The sequence below is a fragment of the Lagenorhynchus albirostris genome, chromosome 14 (genome assembly GCF_949774975.1).
Source record: "Lagenorhynchus albirostris chromosome 14, mLagAlb1.1, whole genome shotgun sequence".
In the NCBI taxonomy this organism is placed as follows: Eukaryota; Metazoa; Chordata; class Mammalia; order Artiodactyla; family Delphinidae; genus Lagenorhynchus; species Lagenorhynchus albirostris.
Window position 1 is genome coordinate 76,591,619 of NC_083108.1, and position 21,006 is coordinate 76,612,624.

The window sequence follows — 21,006 nt, forward strand, 5'->3', positions numbered from 1 at the left end:
CGAAGGTCTGCTGTGTATGTACAGGGGCCTGCCTGGGGCCTGGAGCCACTCTTCTGCTCTTACGGGAGTCCCGGAGGAGTGGGAGACAGACACACAGGAGGTGACAACGCAGCGGGGTAAACAAGGCCCCGCAGAGATCTGGAATGTTCAAGCTGGAATGGCCGCTGGAGAGACTGTTCACCCCTAAGCTGAGCTTTGGGGAGTCCATGACTGTCCCAAACTGTGGTCCCAAAAGGACATGCCAGAGGCAACTACTGGCTGGACAGAAGTACCTGTGAGGTTTGGGGGCCCTGCGGTCACCCACCCTCTGCCTGGGCTTTGCCTCCTTCTCTGGCAATGATGCACACACACGGCAGGGCTCTCTGCACACAAAGCCTGCTGCCCCTGTTCCAGGACATCAGGCCTTTAATGCAATCCTGCTAATGGCGTCAGAGCACCAAGGAGGTCTGGAGCGCTGCGTGGGGTCTGGCTGGGCTGATTGGATCTGTTGTCTGGAGCCCTGGAAGAGGGGGCACCCTGTGTGGTGATCTTTATTCTCCCCCTCACTCAGTGTGACCTTCGGAGAGCTAGGGAACACTTTGGTCACCAGGCAACTGCCTCTCTTCTCCCAGAGGAGCTGATTACAAACAGTGGCTGCCGTGAGAATGGCTGGTACCTGTGAGGCCACCAAGGGCAGCTGAGCCCAGAGATGGTGAGGATGGTCTTCATTCGTCTAAGGGAAACAGACTACCGAACCACACTTGGGCAAGTGGCTTTGCCTCCCTGGGCCTCAGTTTCCCGTCTGTAAAGTGGGAATAACAATGGTGCCTTCTTCATGATGTTTATGAGGGTTAAATGTGGATTCATATATCTAAAGGGCTTAAAACAGTGCCTGACACAGGAAGTGCTATCCAGTGGGGTGCAGGTAAACAGGCCCTGAGAAAACAGAGGAAAAGCTCTACTTTGCAACATTGGCCATTTCCCTGTTGTAAATACTCCCACCATGGTCAATTTCAAGGTACCAATAATTGAACAATGGGCTTGCAAAATTCCTGAATGTTTAATAATTTGTTCTTGCAAGCTGGTCTGAGACAATTCAGCACACCACTACACAGTAGGCTGTTATTATGATTCATATGTTCATTTGTCCACTCATTCACTACTGAGTGCCAGGAATTCAGATACTACAGTGAGGTAGTCTCTGACCTCAGAGTCTGGAAGGAAAAAGATAGGAACAGACCATCATTAGTGCGTACACTACTGGGTACCCAATACATGCCCATTTTATATTTTTTTAATTTTTAAAATAAATTTATTTATTTATTTTTGGCTGCGTTGGGTCTTCGTTGCTGCACGTGGGCTTTCTCAAGTTGCAGTGAGCGGGGGCTACTCTTCGTTGCGGTGTGCAGGCTTCTCATTGCGGTGGATTCTCCTGCCGCGGAGCACAGGCTCCGGGCACGCGGACTTCAGTAGTTGTGACTCGCAGGCTCAGCAGTTGTGGCGCACGGGCCCAGCTGCTCTGCAGCATGTGGGATCCTCCAGGACCAGGGTTCGAACCTGTGTCACCCGCACTGGCAGGTGGACTCCTAACCACTGTGCCCTGGACCAGGGAAGTCCTGCCCATTTTATTGATGGGAAAACCAAGGTGTTCAGAATGGATGGTAAATCAGAATCAGAGTACACATATGCAGTTGTGTAAGTGGCAGTTCACCCGTATTGCTCTCCTGGCCCTCTGATCACTTAGCTTGGGGGGGGGGTCTCCAAAGGGTTGGCAATGTTCTGGGAGCAACAAAACACTTTTCTTAATTTGGGGACCACTGACCCTATGAAAGTTACAGGGATTCCAGTGCCATCTTGCTTGGCCTTTGACTTAGAGCAGACACACCTAACCACTTCAAACAGGCGAGGATCAGTGCTGCTCTTGTAAATAACGTCCAGGGAGGGAAGCCCCAGAAATAGCTACACCAGTGTCTTGACTCTGAAACAGCTTTTCTCTTAAGCTCACTTAAGCTCCTTATGCTGGTCTCATATGTCTTGGTCTCTTGGTTTCAGTGTGAATGGAATCAGAGAAGAATCATCCCCAATTTGAATTTTGAATTAAAGGTGTCCTTTTGCTTATCTTTTATTTATTTATTTTTTTGTTGCTAATATATTTTTTAACATCTTTATTGGAGTATAATTGCTTTACAATGTTGTGTTAGTTTCTGCTGTATAACAAATGGAATCAGCTATACGTATACATATATCCCCATATCCCCTCCCTCTTGCGTCTCCCTCCCACCCTCCCTATCCCACCCCTCTAGGCGGTCACAAAGCACCTCCCTGTGCTATGTGGCTGCTTCCCACTAGCTATCTGTTTTACATTTGGTAGTGTATATATGTCCATGCCACTCTCTCACTTCGTCCCAGTTTACCCTTCCCCCTCCCTGTGTCCTCAAGTCCATTCTCTACGTCTGTGTCTTTATTCCTGCCCTGCCCCTAGGTTCTTCAAAACCATTTTTTTTCACATTTCATATATATGTTAGCATACAGTATTTGTTGTTCTCTTTCTTACTTCACTCTGTACGACAGACTCTAGGTCTGTCCACCTCACTACAAATAACTCAGTTTCGTTTCTTTTTATGGCAGAGTAATATTCCATTGTATATATGTGCCACATCTTCTTTATCCATTCATCTGTCAATGGATACTTAGGTTGCGTCCATGTCCTGGCTATTGTAAATAGTGCTGCAGTGCACATTGTGGTACATGACTCTTTTTGAATTATGGTTTTCTCAGGGTATATGCCCAGTAGTGGGATTGCTGGGTCGTATGGTAGTTCTATTTTTAGTTTTTTAAGGAACCTCCATACTGTTCTCCATAGTGGCTGTATCAATGTACATTCCCACCAACAGTGCAAGAGGGTTCCCTTTTCTCCACACCCTCTCCAGCATTTATTGTTTGTAGATTTTTTTGATGATGGCCATTCTGACTGAGGTGAGGTGATACCTCATTGTAGTTTCGATTTACATTTCTCTAATGATTAGTGATGTTGAGCAACCTTTCATGTGTTTGTTGGCAATCTGTGTATCTTCTTTGGAGAAACGTCTATTTAGGTCTTCTGCCCATTTTTGGATTGGGTTGTTTTTTTGATATTGAGCTGCGTGAGCTGCTTGTATATTTTGGAGATTAATCCTTTGTCAGCTGCTTCATTTGCAAATATTTTCTCCCATTCTGAGGGCTGCCTTTTCGTCTTGTTTATGGTTTCCTTTGCTGTGCAAAAGCTTTTAGGTTTCATTAGGTCCCATTTGTTTATTTTTGTTATTTCCATTTCTCTAGGAGGTGGGTCAGAAAGGATCTTGCTGTGATTTATGTCAGAGTGTTCTGCCTATATTTTCCTCTAAGAGTTTGATAGTGTCTGGCCTTACATTTAGGTCTTTAGTCCATTTTGAGTTTATTTTTGTGTACGGTGTTAGGAGTGTTCTAATTTCATTCTTCTACATGTAGCTGTCCAGTCTTCCCAGAACCACTTATTGAAGAGACTGTCTTTTCTCCATTGTATATTCTTGCCTCCTTTATCAAAGATAAGGTGACCACATGTGTATGGGTTTATCTCTGGGTTTTCTATACTGCTTTTGGTTATCTTTTAAACAATCCTTTCTCACCCGAGGCACCCTGATCTTTGAAGCTAACCTTGGGTGATGGTGTGCTGCAGGAGATGGATTCAGATCTAAGTTGCATCCCAGCTCTGCCACTCCCCGGGTGGTGTGGCCTTGGGCTGGTTCCTTTGAATCTCTGAACCTTGATGTCCTCATCTGTATAATGGGTCCATAATCCCATCTTTACAGAGATGATTCAGCAAGGGTGAAATGGCTAGGAGGTGACAGGGCTGGGATTGGATGCTGAGCCGGCCACCTGCAGGACCATGAACTACCCAGCAGGGCAGTACCACTGGCTGGGATCCTGCCACCTGGTTCATCTTAGCACCTCCGCAGCCAGGGTGTGGGAGTGGGGGCAGGCACAGCCACCTCCTCCCTCCCTCCCTGCCTCCCCTCCCTCCTGGGATGGCTGCAAGTACCAGTGGGACCCGGCTGAGGGCCTGGGAGGCAGGGTGATAAATGTATGCTGGGGTTCAGAGTCAGCACAGCCGATAATTTGGGGCTTATTTGTGGCAGGATGCAGCAGGCATGTACCATCTGGGCCAGCTGGGGCAGACGGAGGGCAAAGGCAGGCTGGGGCGGGGTGGGGGTGAGGGCGGAGGTAAGAGGTGGGCCCAGGTGCCCCACCGCGCCCCCCCGAGGCTGTGCTGACTTGGCAGTGCCCGGGCCGCTCCCGCTGACTGGGCACGCTTCCCAGATGTCCACCCTCATCTGTCTCCGCAACCCTCCCAGGGCTGGCTGTGGACAGCCGAGATGGGAACCAGATCCAGCTCTACCCTTCATGGAGAAAGATGTGGATGTGAAGGAATGACAGGTTCCCAGCTGCTCTTTCAAGGCTCTTTACACAGAGGAAACATCTCCTCTGCCCAAGAGACTCCAGCATGGGGTGGGGGGAGAGAAAGGTGCTTTGGGGCTTCTGGGTCCTCCACTGCATGTAGAGGCAGGTGAAAATCCTGGACAGGGTTTAGTGTTTTGACCTGGCAGAGGGACTGCTGGGGGGAGAAACCGGGGAAGAGGAGCCCCCCTCCCTCCCCACATTGCAGTGGGCGGGAGCCAAGTTGGGGGGCTCGGGGGGGGATTAAAGAGCCCCTTGGAATTGGCAGGCTCGACCCTCTCATTTTCACCAGGGAGGAAGCTCAGAGGGTCAAGGTCACATAGGTCTAAACCCCAGAGGGAGGGAGCATAGAGAGGGCCCTGGACCTCAAGCCCAGCCACCAGATGTCACAGGGTGAGGGGAGGCCTGTGGATTTCTGGGGAGAGGGAGGCAGGTGGGGACAGGAGAGTCTGTGCTGGGGGCGGGGCTCAGGAGCAGGGGCTTCCAGAAGGAGGCATCCCTCCCAGGGGACCCGAGAGGCCAGGGCAGAAGGCGAGGGCACAAGTGAGACAGCACTGGGGCTGCCCTGAAATCCACGGGGAGCCGCGCGGGCTCAGCTCCTGCGCTGCGCACTCCAGGGCTGAGGAGTCAGGACCCTCGGGAGGTGCGTGGTGAGGCCTGAGGGTTGCCTGACAGCACAGGCCCCTCCCCTCTTGGGGGGCTGTCTCGTGGAGCCAGGGTGCAACGTCAACATCACGCGCAGCCACAGTCATCCTCAAAAATCCCCTAGTGACCATAAAGTCTGGTCCTTACAGGTTTATGCACACAACCCTGTGCAGGACACACGCATAACATCTAAAGATGCAAACGTCCAGTAACAAACCGCGCACGAGCGCCTGAGTATGGCAAGACATCATTTTAAAGAGTATTTTAAGTTTAAACTGTTCCTTTTCCTTTTCTTTCTCCTCCCTTCGCCCCAATCCCTCTAATACTTCCACTAAAAGCTCACAGCTCCTGGTGGGGAACCATAATTTAACCTTAGGTTGACCTAATCTTTGTACTTAATCTCTCCCCAGAATTTATTAATTTCAGAAAAAGTCAGCAGTTACCTGCCGGGACTCGGAGCAAGTTCTGGACCGGAGTTCTGCTTCCCTTAAACGGCAGGAGTTCCCACACTCGGGTGTGTATAAGAGTCCCCCAGAGCGACTGGTGCAGTGGGCTGGGGTCTGCATGTGTCAGAGGCCCCTCAGGTGCCGGTGAGGCCGGGGCCAGCAGGACAGAGGCACCTGTGCCCTCTCACTGCCCGGGAGCATCTAAATCCAGAGCTGGCCAGGGACCGTCCGCCCTCTCCCCTGCTGACCCCTGCTCTCTATCCCCATCTTACTGGTCCGGCGTCCAGCGTCCAGAAAACTGGGGGTGGTGAGGCGGTGGAGAAGTAACAGATCAGAAACCCCACCTTGGGGGTCACCTGGCCCCGTTCCTACACCTTCAACGAATTCCTTCGGCTCAGTGCATCCCTCTGAGGGGGAAAGGCGGTGACGCTGTACCGGCAGCTGTTACCGAGCTGGAGAAAACCCACATCCCCCCAAGCTACTCTGCTCTTATGTCACCAGAAAGCATCTCCCGTCAGGCCTCAGCAGCTATTCTTAGTCTGGAGAACACACCTCCGCCTGTTAGAAGTCTCTAGACTTCAGCAGGCTTTTTATAAATCACTTATAAACTCACAGCCTGCCGGACGCTGGTTAAATACTTCTTTCTTGTAGGCAGAATGTTCGAAGAGTCTCTGGGGTGGGCGCACCTTCCGCCCCAGGGAAAGTTGTAGATAATGTTGTAATATCAGCAATGATCACTTCCATCGATTGAACCTGCGCGCAGCCCTTCAGTACTAACAGCAAACAGGGGCGTGCATTGTGTGTGTCGAGCTGTGTGTGAGTGATTTCGGAGGCAGGTACAGTGCCGTGGTCACAGTGCAGCTGAAAGACCTGGGTTCAAATCCTGCCTCTGCCGCTTACAGGTCACGTGACCACGGGGAAGTCACTCTGCTTCTCTTTACCTCTGGGTAACCAGGATACCCACAGATTCGAGGATGCTGCGCTGCTGTGAAGGTGACTAGACCTTAAACAGGGTGTTGGAGCAGCGCAGATGAGCCTTCCAGGGTCTGCGCTTCTCCTGACGTAGTGATGAGCAGGCACGCTCCGCGGAGGTCCTCGTCTCTCCGTCCAACCACAGGAAACGGAGGCCCCCGCCTCCAGGCTAAATGACCAGCCCACGCTGGTTAGTAACAGAAGCTTAGCTTGAACCTGAGTCTGGTCCACTGCAAAGCGCGAGCAGTTATGACGCTCTGCTGCCCCCTAGGGCATGCGGGGGTGGAATCAGACACCATCCAGGCCCGTGGGGCTCCCAGCCTCTCTGAACCTGTGACCCAACGAAAATCAGCCCACTCCATCCCCCCCGGTGGGGGGGATGGCCATCTTCCTCTGCCATCTGTTTCTTGCCCCCTTGAGACCTGGAGTGCCCCGTCGCTGAGCCTCAGTTTCTTCATCTGTAAAGCGGGTTGATAATAACGGCATCCACTCTGAAGAGTAGCATGAGGATTAAATGACATGGCTTTTCGGAAGGCACGGTCCCTCACCTTCCCCTACTGGCCCCACCAGGGTGGGGGGCCACCTTCAGCCCCCTGGATGAGGCAGCCCCCTCCAAGACCAAGTGATGTCCAAGATGTGCCAAGGCTGGGAACGCTCACATCTTTTCCTGGGTCTCCCCACCGACCTCTTGGGGTATCATCTTCGGCACAGATCCTCTGGGGACTCATGCTGGTTGTTTGGTTGCATGAACGAGTCTCCCTCGGACGCTGAGGCTCGGCTGATGTCCTCACCAGGGGGAGGTGTCCAGGAGAATCAGAATACACTGACCTCCACCTACTCCCCTAGCCCCCAACCCCATACACATTATGGAATAACCCGAGTGTGGTGAAGCACCATCTGAGGACTGGATCCAGGCGTTTCCCACATGTTTTTCACATCTGCGAGGGGAGACCACACTCGGTTGAACTCACTGCAGGGCCAGTGCCTATTGCTGGCTCCAGGAGGGAGTGAGGACCAGAGAAAGCAGAGACACGACCCCCAGGGTGCAGCCTCTTCGCGGCCCCTCCAGTCTGGAGGTTCCCAGTTATCAAGGGGGCTCCTCACTCCATTTCTGGCCTCATCACACCCTGCAAAGATGATGGAAGCAGAGCGTCTCAAATGTGATGCTCCCAATAGGGGTTGAAGCTGCTCAGGGGGTTGAGGGAGAGGGAACAGTGTGCCCAGCTGCTAGTTTACTTGCTGGACTAGAATGAATTCCCCTCACCTCACAAGCTTTCCCATCTCATACTGGTGTATCATCCAGCGACCAGTCCTAAACTCTCCTTTCTGGGAAGTCCTCCCTCCCTGTCCTCACCTTGCACTGCCCACTTCCCTCTCTGGAAAGATACAGAGTGAGGGTAACAGGAGCCGGGATGCAGAACCAGTGGGGTGCGTTGAAAGTTCTCTGTAAGAGTCTTGAGCCTGGCAGGTAGCAAGAATTCAGCCAGGAAGGAAGCAGTGCAGACAGATGACACAGTTCAGTGTGCAGCTCTGGGAAAACCTGGGGCTGGAGATTCAAATTGGGGACGGAATAGGATATTTGTCATCAGACCCAGGGAATCTGGGCTTTGAGACCACTACCCAGTGTTGGGGCTGAAGGGGACTTGGAATCTTCCGTCAGCAGAGTGACTACAACTAGGGTTCAGCTGAGGTCCCCGGAAACATCAATTCCTGGCCGAAGAGCACTTTGCGGCATTCTGCACTTGGGGGTGGGGGAGCACAGGCTTGCTTGGGTGGCACAGTACTCACCCCAGAGGAGTTAGTATTTAGTACAGAGATGATGAAGTAAAGCAAAGTTATGTGTTTTTATCTGTTTTGATCCTGTATCATACTGGAAAGTAATCCACGTATAGTTTGTGTTTTAAGCCTTTGAAACGTTTGCAAGAATTTGAAATCATCTAAGAGAAAGGCTTCGTGATTCCATTTTATATGAACTGGGTAATCAGTTACTGCCAGATTATTTTTCCAATTGTGGTAAAATACACATAACATTAAAACTGACCATCTCTAAGCAGTTTCAAATGCACCGTTGAGTACAAGTGCATTCACGTTGCTGTATTGGATAGATCTTTACCTTGAAAGTTATAAGAGAATTTTACTGCATCTGCAAACAGTATGCTACTGTGAAGTTAAGACTTGCCATATTTTCTTTTTTTTTTTTTTTTTTTCTTTTTTTTGCGGTACGCGGGCCTCTCACTGTTGTGGCCTCTCCCGTTGCGGAGCACAGGCCCCGGACGCGCAGGCTCAGCGGCCATGGCTCACGGGCTCAGCCGCTCCGCGGCATATGGGATCTTCCCAGACCGGGGCACGAACCTGTGTCCCCTGCATCGGCAGGTGGACTCTCAACCACTGTGCCACCAGGGAAGCCCCAAGACTTGCCATATTTAAAAGTTCAACTTTGTAGATGTATGAGAATTTATGGTACACTTGGGAAGGTTTTGAAAAGTGCTTAAGGAGAAATCAAATTTATTAAATGCATTGGTGCACTTAAAATACCTAAGGGAATTTAACTGGTTTTTTACAAAAACAAAAGTTATTGTAAAATATAGTCAATTTATAAGCAAAATAGTAAGATTCAAAAATTCTACACAAAATCTTAAGAACTGGTGTTTCAGATCTGTACTTGTCACAGATAGAACATTAACTGGAAAAAAGCAACAGAGTTCCCTGAATAATCTTACACAAAAAGCCCTTTCAGGCACCAGAAAAACCCCTGCTGACAAATAAGTGCTTTACAGCCTTCAAACCATTTATACATAAAATACCTCACGACTCAGTGGTTCCCAAATTTGAAGCCTGGAGGACTTGTTCAAATATAGATCGTGGGCTCCTCCCCAGAGGTCCTGATTCAGCGGGTCTGGGGCCCAAGAGCCTGCATTTCGAATGAGTTCCCAGGTGATGCTGATGCTGGGGGACCGGGGACCAGACTTTGACACCCGCCGCACTAGACACACAGAGGCCAGGCATTACCATCGTCAGCTGTGTGGCCTTCGCTAGTTATCACTGTCCTTTGGACCTTAATTCGCCTGGCTCCAGCACGAGAATAACACAAGGGCACTTACCCTGCAGGGTTGCCGTGAGGGTCAGAGAGACGTGCACGCAGGGCTGGCCCACGGAGGGCTCGCAGTGTGTGGGAGAGATGATTGTATTATACTGCTCAAATCCTGACATGGCCTCATAGCCCGGGTGCCTTTTCTGGCCTCCATCCTCCCAGCATAGGGCCGTGCACATAGTAGGTGCTCAAGAAATACTGATGGCAACAACGGGGACTGCCCCTTCCCCATTTACTGCGGACAACCAAAGCTTGGTCGTTATTGCTCCAGGCAGCCTCACCAGAAGCACCTGGCTCTCGGGGTTTGCTTTCTCCACAAACGTGGGGCAACTGAAGATGCTCTGTGCTGCTGGTGCCCGCAGCTGTGGCTTGTAGGCATGTGAGATGCTCTCTGTTGAATTTGGAGTGAACTGAAAGGCAATGAGGGATTCAGAGCACAGCCGTTGGTGGGTTCAGAGCACCAGCCCCTGCTGCAGGATGGGGATAATCAGACCCACCGTACTGGGAGGCTGCAAGGGGCAACGAGATGGGCCATGTGTGCATGCCGGCCAGAGGGCCAATGTCAAGGCAACACTGGAGTTTTCTTCCCTGACTGTTCTTGTGCAAGAAGCTTCTGCCATTTCACCCCTCACTCATGCTGTACTGTATCCAGCTAGTTCCTGGGTCTAAAATGCAAAAGACAGCACATGGGCTTCTCTAAGATGGATGTGAGGAGACAGATGACGCTCCCCAGCTGGGGTTCCTCAGACCCCCGGTTCCCTGGAGTCTAGGTTTTTACCACAAAACTTCTCCTCGAGGATTCTGCACATTTGGTTGGAAAGCGAACAGGGAAGACTGGGAAGCCACAGCAGGAGGAAACGTATTAAGCTGCCTTCTCTTTGTGCTAATGAGCATTTATTTATATGATAATGCAATAATACAGCATTATTTAGGTTATTTAGGATCTGTTAGACTGTGAGTGAAGAATGCTTGTTGTAAATATCACAGACAGGTCCTCTCCCTTTCATCCAGAAGTTGGAGATGAGCATTTCCAAGGTTGGCACAGAAGCTCAGCAGAGTTGGAGTCTGGGCTGGCATTTCTATAATTCTTTGGGCCTTCCCCTCATGGCTGCAATGTCTTTTGATAGTATTCAGTATGCAGAGCTGAGTAGTTGCAACAGAGACTGGCCTGCAAAGCCCAAAATATTTACCATCTGGCTCTTTATAGAAAAAGTTTTTCTATCTCGTCCTTACCGTCATAAGCCCCACTATTTAAAAGACAGAGGGGGGTCTGCTCTCAGGTTGGCAATACCCTGGCTGGGAAGATGACAAGCACAAAAAAGAGAAAACAATAGATACACCCATGACTAGAGTCTGTATGTGTGGAAGTTTGGGGGTCAGCTCTGGAACTGGATGGCTAGTTCTTTTCCTTCTAAAATTATTTCTTCTACCCAGTGCTGCCTGAGGACACTTTCCATTGCGTTTGGCAAATGCCAGGCATCACGCTAGGTGCAGGAAGTACACACATCACGGAGATCCAGCCCCTGAATCTGCCCTTAAGTTGCTCGAAGTGTTCTGGGGGACACAGGCAAGAAATGAACAACCCAAGCGGCAAGTGCTCTGATAGGGTTAAGCTTAAGATGCTAAGGGAGCGGGGTCAGGCTGGCGGAAGTGAGGAGGTTGAAGCTGCCGAGGGCATGGCCGCCATGTGGGAGGTAGGGTGTCCCTGCAGAGGGAACAGCCCATGCGGTGGCCCAGAGGTGGGCGTGTGTGGAGAAATGAGGGAGCCTGTGATCCGGGGCTGACGCAGAGCCTGTGTGCTAGAGGGCGGAAAGCTGCCCTCAGGAGTGTGGGCTTTATCCTTGCAACTCCCATCAGGCAAGGGAGTAACTGGAAGGGATACGTACTTTAGAAAGATCACCTTGGACGCAGCTGAACTTTCAAGGCAGGAGGCAGCAGGGGCCTGGACCAGGCTGGTGGCAGCGGGGATGCACCCAGGTACCCTCTGCAGGACCTGGTGGTGGATGAAACATGAGGAGTAAAAGAAGGGGTGGTGAGCCCTTCATTCAATTTCGGGATTCAGCAGACCCCTCCCGAGGGGGGGGGTCCCCGTTTTCCTCCGGACACTTCCCCAGCACAGGGTGGGAGGCCACACAGCCGATTTCCCTCCTAAGACCCCTCTGATTCACCCATGAGTCTACTGTCTCCTCTTTGGCCTGACACTGCCACCAATGGGGAGATGGCAGGGCGTTCCCGAGACCTGGATGGTTCTAGGCCCAAGGGAGGCATAGCCTGTCCTGGTCTGTGCAGGCGAGGAACCATGTCCTCGTTCTCTGAGTCACTTACTGGAGCCAAGGAAGCCCAGGTTTGTTCAGCAAACACTATCCCAAAGAGAGCGTGTCGTAAGACACAGCCTCTCTCCTGTGACTTTCCCAGCCTGTTCTGTTCTGGTGGATTTGTGGCACATTCCACAAGGCAGCAATGTATGGCCGAATCCCAGCCGTCTGAACCCCGCCCATCCCTGGGCCACCGAGGGGGAGGGGCACTTCCATTTAAAATAAAACGATGACAGCGAGGCAGCGTCTCCAGGCGAACAAGCAGGTCCCCCGCAGATGCAAGGCTTCTGCAGGTGGAGAGAGAGCTGATCGCAGAAAGATCTCCAGATCAGGAGGTGCAGTGGGTGTGGACAGATCTCCCCCAGCCTTCAATCTGTGCTGCTCAGCAAGAGAAATGACAGTAGTAGTAAAACAAGCTGGGAATGGATTTTGCTTTCTTCTGAGTCACACGGGGGAGGAAAATGGAAAATTACCTCTCTCTCTCTTTCCCAAATGTGACACGAGTTCCTCGGAGGGGACAGCCGAGCCTGGGGCGTGCAGCCAGCTGGCAGGATCCCTGGGCCATCTTGCGCGGCGGCCGCTCTATTCTGGCTCTCTGCGTGCGCCCATTCTGCGTCGCCTCCTGGCAGGTCACACGGTGCCGGAGCCTAATGAGCTCTTAAGGCTAGTGATGCAGCTGGTTTTGGGGAGCTGTGCAGCCTGACCGGCGGTGACATGCTGAATGGACCTTGCCCAGACAGTGACACTTAGCAGAGTCTGTCACTCCCAGAGGAAACTACAGAATATTTGCCCCAGCCCCCTCACCCCAGAACCATCTGTTTGTCTCTATTACCACATGTCTATGCTACTGGGAAGGAGATTTCCGCCTCCCCTCCTACGGGGCTCAGAGTGGTGGAACTGCAGCTCCACACATCAGAATATGCATCTCAGCCCTGGAACCAGCCCTCTGTCCCCCCTTCCACCCCTGCCCCCCAGCTCCAAGCAGAGGGCAAAACCAAAGTAGAATAAGCAACAAATGATAAATGGTGCTTGGACGCTTTCTACTTAAGAGAAAAGTTAGGTGGAAGACTTAACACACATGGAGGAAATGGAGCCGTTGATAAATAACACATCCACATAAATGTGTGACCGAGTCACCATCCTGAGAAACCAAGGACTCAACAGGTGGTCCTCTGAACATCTCTGGCTGGCAGCTGCTAATCCCTGGAAAGGGAAAAGGATGATGAGCACACAAAGAAATCATGCTTTGCCAGGAGGTCACAGAGCGTGTGCCCTGAGTCTACCCTTCTGACTTTCACTAACTCCACCCACATGTTCTCACTGAAACTTTCTCACAAGCAACATCACTGAAAACTGTCAACATCTTTAATGGGAGGGGTGCCTTATTCTGTCTCCAGGAGGATAAGGAGGTAAACTCCACCAGGAGACTTGTTATCTTAGTTTGGGCTGCTTTAGCAAAAACACCGTAGACTGGGTGGCTTAAACAACAAATGCGTATTTCTCACTGTTCTGGAGGCTGGGAAGGCCAAGATCTGGTGCTGGCAGATCTGGTGTCTGGTGAAGGGCATGTGTCCTGGTTTGTAGGTAGCCAGCTTCTTGCTGTGTCCTCACATGATGGAGGGGGTGAGGGAACAGTCTGAGGTCTCTTTTATAAGGGCACTAATCCTATCACGAAGGCTCCACCCTCATGACCTAATCACCTCCCAAAGGCCCCACCTCCTAATACCATCACCTGGGGGTTAGGTTTCAACACATGAATTGTAGGGGCAGGGGTGGGGGGGTGACATGCCAACAGTCAGTCTATAGCGGCTATAAAGAGCAGCTTGGAGTCAGGCAGAGATGGGCTGGGATCTGGGCCCTGTTCCTTCGTAGCTGTGTCATCTTGGGCAAGCTACTCAACTTCTCTGAGCCTTAGTTTCCCCATGTAAAACTGGGAATATTCCTAATACCCCCAGGACTAGCAGAGAATAAAGGCTCAGCAGAGTGTGAGCTCTGACCCAGTGTGGAATGTTTGTGCTTTTTGGGAGCGTGTCCTATCACAGGAAGGTGCAGTGACTCCATCTAACATTCTAGAAGCATCTGTCTGCCTCTTCTGTGTCAGCCCCTGTGAACCCAGACAGGAGCAGGTGCGAGCACTGACCTTGTAAGGTCTCCCTGAAAGTGGAAGGAAAATCTGCCTTGTTGCACAACGGAACGGAAGATGCCAGCCAGCCTGGGGCACACGAGCTCCTGCTCACACCTGGGGCTAAAGAGCCACATTACACCTATGGCCGCCTCGGGTGTCAATCACCCACACAAGGAACTGGGCTATCCAAGGCTTGAGAGGACAGTCCCGTTTGGGTCTAAGTCTTGGCTGACTACATTTTCCATATTATGAGATCCAGGTCCTGAAAGCAGAGGGTGAACGGATTCGCCAGGATGGAGCACCTCAGCCCCAGGTGCTAACAGACAACCTGCCCAATGGGATTCAAATGTGTGTAACCGAGCAGGACACTATGGGGCCTTCCCGAGTCAGACCCCTCCCCCATCTCCTCTGCTGAAGCTCCTCTCAGAAGTACCTGGATAACAGTATCTGATGCACATTCCCTGAGCTGTTTTACAGATGCTAAAACTCCCACCAGATGGAAGATGTCAACTACTTGATGACCATGAGCACGGAGCCCCCAGGTCTCCTGGAGCCTAAGGACTGATAGTTAAAACTCCTGTGACATCGCCCCATTACCTCACCATCACCCAATCAGAGAACTGTGCATGAGCTGATCACAGACCCTGGGACGCCCCTCCATCACCTGGCCTTTATAAATAGTTTCCTGAACCCCATCAGAGAGTTTGGGGTTTGGGGGCATTAGCTGTCCTGAAGTCCTTGCTTGGTGCCTACAAATAAACACTGCGCTTTCCTTCACCACAACCTGCTGTCTGTAGATGGGCTTTACTGCGCGGGCGAGTGGACCCGAGTGTGGTTCAGTAACATGCATACGAGCAAAGCTGACGTTTTGGGGAACAAAAACCTAAAACCCCAAAGGGACACAGGGAAACTTTTAGAAATGGATACGTTTATCACCTGGATTGTGGTGAGGGGAACACAAGTCTATGCATATATCCAAACTCACCAAGTTGTATACATGAATTATACGCAGTTTTTATTTATTTTTATTTATTTATTTACTTTTGGCTGCACTGGGTCTTCACTGCTGCACGCGGGCTTTCTCTAGTTGCGGTGAGCAGGGGCTACTCTTCATTGTGGTGCACGGGCTTCTCACTGCGTTGTCTTCTCTTGTTGTGGAGCACAGGCTCTAGGCACGCAGGTTTCAGTAGCTGCAGCACGCAGGCTCAGCAGTTGTGGCTCGTGGGCTCTAGAGCACAGGCTCAGTAGTTGTGGCGCATGGGCTTAGTTGCTCCGTGGCATGTGGGACCTTCCTGGGCCAGGGCTTGAACCCGTGTCCCCTGCATTGGCAGGTGGATTCTTAACCACTGCGCCACCAGGGAAGCCCTATACGCAGTTTTTAATATATACCGATTATACCTCAATAAAGCTAGAGGAGGGAAAAGCAACTTCCTTTAAAAAGTCTTTGCAGCCTTCGGGCTTCCCTGGTGGCACAGTGGTTAAGAATCCACCTGCCAATGCAGGCGACACGGGTTCGACCCCTGGCCCGGGAAGATCCCACATGCTGTGGAGCAACTAAGCCTGTGAGCCACAACTACTGAGCCCGCATGCTGCAACTAATGAAGCCCACGTGCCTAGAGCCCGTGCTCCGCAACAAGAGAAGCCACCGCAATGAGAAGCCCGCACACCTCAATGAAGAGCAGCCCCTGCTCACTGCAGCTACAAAAAGCCCGCGCGTGCCAACGAAGACCCAACGCAGGCAAAAATAAATAAATAAAATAAATAAATTAAAAGTCTTTGCAGCCTTGGAATAGGGTTTCCCCAAACTTCAAGAGTGCAAACTGCTGGGATGGGGAGGGATAACACGTCCTCATTTTCCCTCAACAAAGTCAATGTGAGTGAAACAGAGTGGCTGAAGGTGGTCAGGTGGTTGTCACAGCACAGTCGGTGAAGAAATAACGTTCTAAATCCCAAATAATGAGGGATGATATTATTAGCAAGATACTTTCTGAGGTCAAGTCCAAAGGCTCAGGCTCTAGTCTCTGCTCTGAGACCCATGCCAGATCAAGTCACTTTAACCTCGATGAGCCTCATTATTTCTCTTTGTAAAATAACAGGAACCAGGGCTCTAGCAGCTGATTCTTAAGGGGTCTGTTAGCTTTCAAATTCTCTGTGGAAACGGTTTCATACGAAGGTAGCCACTACCCAGAAAGTCTTATAACCACACTTAAAAAAAAATCCTACTTTTATAAGAGGTAAGTAACTCTCTAATCAGGTTTTTTTTTTTCTTTAAAGGAACAGGTTCTAGGAGATTCTGGGGTCAAGTCAATTAAGGGAAGACAAAGCAACACCCATCTAAACAGGTCTCTGGAATAACATTTTAGCACCCGCAGGTGACAAAAGTGTACTTATGTATTCAGTACAGCTCCTGGCACAAAGGTGGCCACGTTAAAAGACACTCCAAGATAGGACAGCAGTGGGCAACCAGTAGGAAGGAAAAGACAGCATCTCTTTCCAAAGCTGCCTCCCAGGTGGGGCTTGAATTCTCAGCGGGGCAAAACTAATTGTTGGGGGGAGTGAAGAAACGATTACTCTTTTGATACGTAAGGCACAGATACACATACAATGCCTCAGTGGACATACAGTGAGGTATTAAAATTTCACGGCAGTTCGCAGCACCCCTATTCACAAGTGCTAAAAGGTGAAAACAACGCAAATGTCCATCAATAGCTGAATGGATAAACGAAATGTGGTCTATGCATAAATTATTACTTGGCCATAGAAAGGAATTAGGTGCTGATTCATACTACAAAGTGAATGGACCTTGAAAACATGATGCTAAGTGAAAGCAGCCAGTCCCCAAATGCCATATATTGTATGATTCCCTTTACATGAAATGTCTAGAATAGACAAACCCATAGAGACAGAAAGCAGACTGGGACGGGGGTGGGGGGAGGCTTGAAATGAGGAGCGACTGCTTCCTGCTTCATGGGGACAGAGTTTTATTTGGGGGCAGTAAAACGTTTTCATCTAGATAAAGGCGGTGGTTGCCCAATATTGTGAACGCGCTAAATGCCACTGACTGTACACTTTAAAATGATGAATTTTATGTTCTATGAATTTCACCTCAATTAAAAAAAAAGATCAAAACAATTTCATGGGGTGAGGGCTATTAGGAAAAAATTATCTTAAAAGGGTCCTGGAGTTGGGGGGGGGTGTTACTGGAAAAAAGGCTGAGAAGGACCGGGGTGGAGACAGGTAAAAGATACTGTGGGAAAAGCCTTCTGCACGGGAACAGCCAGGACAGACCATCAGCACATTGTGACGGTAGATTATGAAAGATTTCCACAACCCTGAGAAGATGGTGTTCTAGAAATAGGAGAAACTCAAAGCTCTCATTCAAAGTGCTCTCTTAATTTTCCCCAGATTCAACGACTTCAATAAGAACATTTCCATTAAGAATTCTGTCATTTTCACATAGTGTTTTGGGGCAGGAGCCCACTGTGGCCCCCTTTGCCTGGCAAAGCAATAAAGCTATTCTTTTCTACTTCTCTCAAAAAAAAAAAAAAAAAGAATTCTGTCATTTTAAGAGAAGTAGATGGAAATTCGATCTAACCACACAAGGAGTCTAGAACGAACTGGTTCTCCCCTCCACATTTTTCTTTATTCTGTACAACTTCTTTTCCTAAGTTCAGGAAACAACCTGCTTTAGCTCCTTCTACTCCCCAGAAGACACTGACATCACTGTCCCCAGTTTTTGTTTTGTTTTTTGCACAGCGAAACAGGAAATGGCGCTTCCTATGGAAAAATCAGCCCACTTTGAACTTAAAAACCAAACCAAAAAAAACCCCCAAAACGAAACAACCACCCCTGCAAGAACTGCTGTGACAAACCCTAAACTCTACGGTGTCAGCTTAGCAGGCGGGTGGCTAGGAGGTTGAAGGGTGTCTGGGGTTATACTTGGTTAAATTGCTGCTTATAATTTGCAAGGTGAGCCTCGGGCACCGTAGCGAGTCTAGAAGCTGTCAAAGATACAGAATACAGGGTACTGGCTGCTCTTTGCAGCAGCTGATAACAAGATACCTGAGAGATGGACGCTCAGGCAAAAACGTGCTGGTTTACAACTAAAACAGCAGAGTCAGAAATGCCAGGCTTCCTAAGTTGGGAAAGGCACTGCTTCTGGACACCACAGCAAGAGACAAGGATGGAAATAGTTTGAGCAACGAAGGCCCCTTAGACACTTGCCCGTTCAACAGCGAGACTTGGCTTTGACTAATAGCAGAGTCAGGCGGCCGCCACTAGGTCAGGAAGGGACACGCACCGGGCAGAGAAGCTAGGAAATAAAGTGGACTTGGGAGTTCCGGAAAAGAACTCTGGGTATGATTACCTGTGCAGGTAGTAGCCTGCTAAGTTTTTGAGGGAATTGTTGCCAGAGGGATCAGAAGCTTGAAAAACGAAACACAGTCTTGGATTGGCGCTGTGAAAGCTACACAGCTTGCAGGGAGGGTGCACCCGCAGCACCCACTTGTGAGGCGGCCAGAACGGGCCCTAGAGGGCCGGATGGGGGGCGAGGAGCAGTGGACAAGGGAGTCCCTCCCACAGAGCACACTCAACCTCCCCCATGCCCCACAGGGAGGCGGCTTCACGACGCCCACCTGCCCCGCAGTATTTCATCAGCCAGCGCCCAGGGCCTACTGTGTGTCTCGTTCTTTTTCCAAGTGGGAGTTTTCATTGCATTTCCCTGCCTCACCAGTGAGTGGGAACTGGGAGGGGGATTATGGACTGATGGGGAGGACGGCCCAGCTGGGCAGGAAGTGGGTGAGAGGCACAGACAAGGCGGGGACCCCAAACCTTTCACTTTCCCCACCTGGCACACAGGAGGCCACCGCCCAGCCTCCTCTGGAGTTAGGGTGCGAGCCGGTGACTTCAGTTCCGGCTACTGAGGCAGAAGTACCTACGGGTGCGGCTCACCCCTGTGAGGTCTCCACGCCCCCCCCACCCGCCAAGGCTATCTGTTGCGGGGAGAACCGGTTGCGGTGGCAGCGTGGCCTGCAGGGACCCCCGCTGCTGGTGGTCGTGCTGTGGCAGGAGCCAGCAAGACGTTTCTGGACTGAGCTGCCCACAGCCTGGTGCCTGGAAGCCCCGCCAGCCTGACTTCAGACGCCGGCTCCCTGGGAGGGAGCGTGCCCTGCAGGAGAAAGGCACACTGCCTGACCCCCTCTGCCCCCTCTCCTCCACCCTGGCCTCCCTGGAGGAAGGTGAGGGGAAGTGGGGAGCGCTGCCCCCAGCCCCAGAGCCCTCCAGACATGTCCCTCCACGCTCCCGCCCTCCTGCTGCACAGCAGGTGGCCCACAGTGCTCTGGGAAGCCACACCCGCTGGGCCTGGGTCTCCAGGTGACTGCATGAGGGCCGCCCGCCAGCCCACTCCCCTGCCCTGTGTTACGTGAACAAGAAAATTCTTCTGTGTTCAAGACATCATACATTTTCGGGTCTATTTATTACAGAACTAACATTACCCTAATACAATCATTGCTAAATGGCCGTAATACATTTCTTCTGTAATTGCACATAAGTTTTAGTCACCAAAGGAATGTTCTTTTCTCCCAAGACTCTATAAATTTTCAGAACTGAAACGCGAGAAGTTAAGGTTGCAGCCAGGCAAAGGGTAAAGACACTTGCGAGGTAGTTGCTGAGGTTGTCGGCAGTCTGGGTGCGGGGAGCTGGGGCTCAGAGGTCAGGTCCCTGGGTTCACATCCAGGCTCCCCACCTACGAGCAGTCCGCTCAGGGAACTAGGCAGGCCTACACCTCAGCAGGGGTCAGCAGACTGCAGCCCACGGGCCAGCCGGCCCCATCCAGCCTGTGGACTGTTTCTTCACAGCCCTCTAGCTAAGAATGTTTTTTACATTTTTCAAACCGAAGAAGAATACGTGACAGAGACCTTACACGGCCTGCAAACATATTCACCGCCCGGCCCGCGTCTTGCAGGGTTGCCGTGAGGATTCTAAGCAGTTGAGGCTGGTGCCTGGCTTAAAGTGAGCACGCAACGCAAGGTAATACCTGCAGTACAGCTGTTAATGTCTCCAAAACCAGACTGTCACAGAGCCAAATTCTGCATTCCTTCTAGGTGAACAGTCTCTCCTTCCCTCCAAAAATCAAACAAAAAACATGAAGAGCTACAGCTTGATTATTATGGCCACAAGACACTTTAGCATGAAAAGGCTGCTGGCAATCCAACTTCACTCCCTTGGAACGTGAACGAAGGGACAGACATGTCCCCCCCTTTACAGCAAAGGGGCCTGGTGGTAGCGGATGAGAGTCCAGGACATGAAAGCGTGACTCGGTTTAATACCTTAAGAAAGACTCAGACGTTTTAAACGTAGAACGAGACTTTAAGTGGATATTAGAAAATGTAAAACTGATTGAGCAAGAGTATTGATGCTGGTTTTTGAAATAACATGACTTTGCAATGTAAACGCACTTCTGACGGAGAGCTATTACGAGGCTCGGACAGAGACACCACGAAGCCAGCCTTTCAAAATCCGATTAGATGGATCATGTTTTCAAATGAGACGCTTCGCAAGACTGGTCTGCTGGTGACGCGGACTAGGTTTGGGCATAACTGACGTCTCGCTGAGACTGTGTTTCCCAAAGCAGCTCTGCAAACCCTGGGCCTCGGGGATGCTGTGCACATGCAGGTGTGCTGGGGGAGGAAAGTTCTAGGGCCTTAGAAGTTGGGAAGACACCACTACACTCCCCTCCTGGAAAGTCACAAAGTACAACAGCATGTGAAAGGCTCTGAGAAACACCGCAGTGCACGCAACTGGTGACGGCTCAGCTGTGACCATCCCTTTCCGTATCGTGTGTGACAGCACACGTGTGACAGCGCTGGGGAGCGGCGCTCAGCGGGACGCTGTGGAAATCGCCGCGTGCGTGCAGCTATCGGGTCAGCATTAACGACACACCAACTCTCACTGCAACTC

General features: G+C 50.9%; 2 protein-coding genes across 9 annotated transcripts in view; both read right to left on the reverse strand.

Annotated features, from left to right (window-relative positions):
* Positions 1–9,785, reverse strand: part of TESC (tescalcin) — a 74,803-nt gene extending 65,018 nt beyond the window's left edge. The window contains 1 exon segment of the mRNA XM_060170532.1: positions 9,617–9,785. Within this exon segment, the coding sequence (XP_060026515.1) occupies positions 9,617–9,785 (169 nt within the window).
* FBXO21 (F-box protein 21) overlaps positions 5,486–21,006 on the reverse strand; it is a 52,833-nt gene continuing 37,312 nt past the window's right edge. For 2 of the 8 annotated variants that reach the window (XR_009534869.1, XR_009534870.1), the window contains exons 12-14: positions 12,395–12,543; positions 11,493–12,299; positions 9,007–10,016 (exon numbers count right to left, since the gene is read on the reverse strand). Coding sequence is in view for 4 of the 8 variants with exons in the window: in XM_060121752.1 (XP_059977735.1) it covers positions 12,290–12,299; positions 12,395–12,543; positions 13,000–13,124 (284 nt within the window). In the remaining 4 variants the exon portion in view is untranslated. Of the gene's footprint in view, positions 8,062–9,006; positions 10,017–10,478; positions 10,775–11,492; positions 12,300–12,394; positions 12,649–12,982; positions 15,366–21,006 lie in introns of those variants that run through there. The other 6 variants (XR_009534868.1, XR_009534867.1, XM_060121752.1 and 3 more) reach the window with 6 other exon arrangements.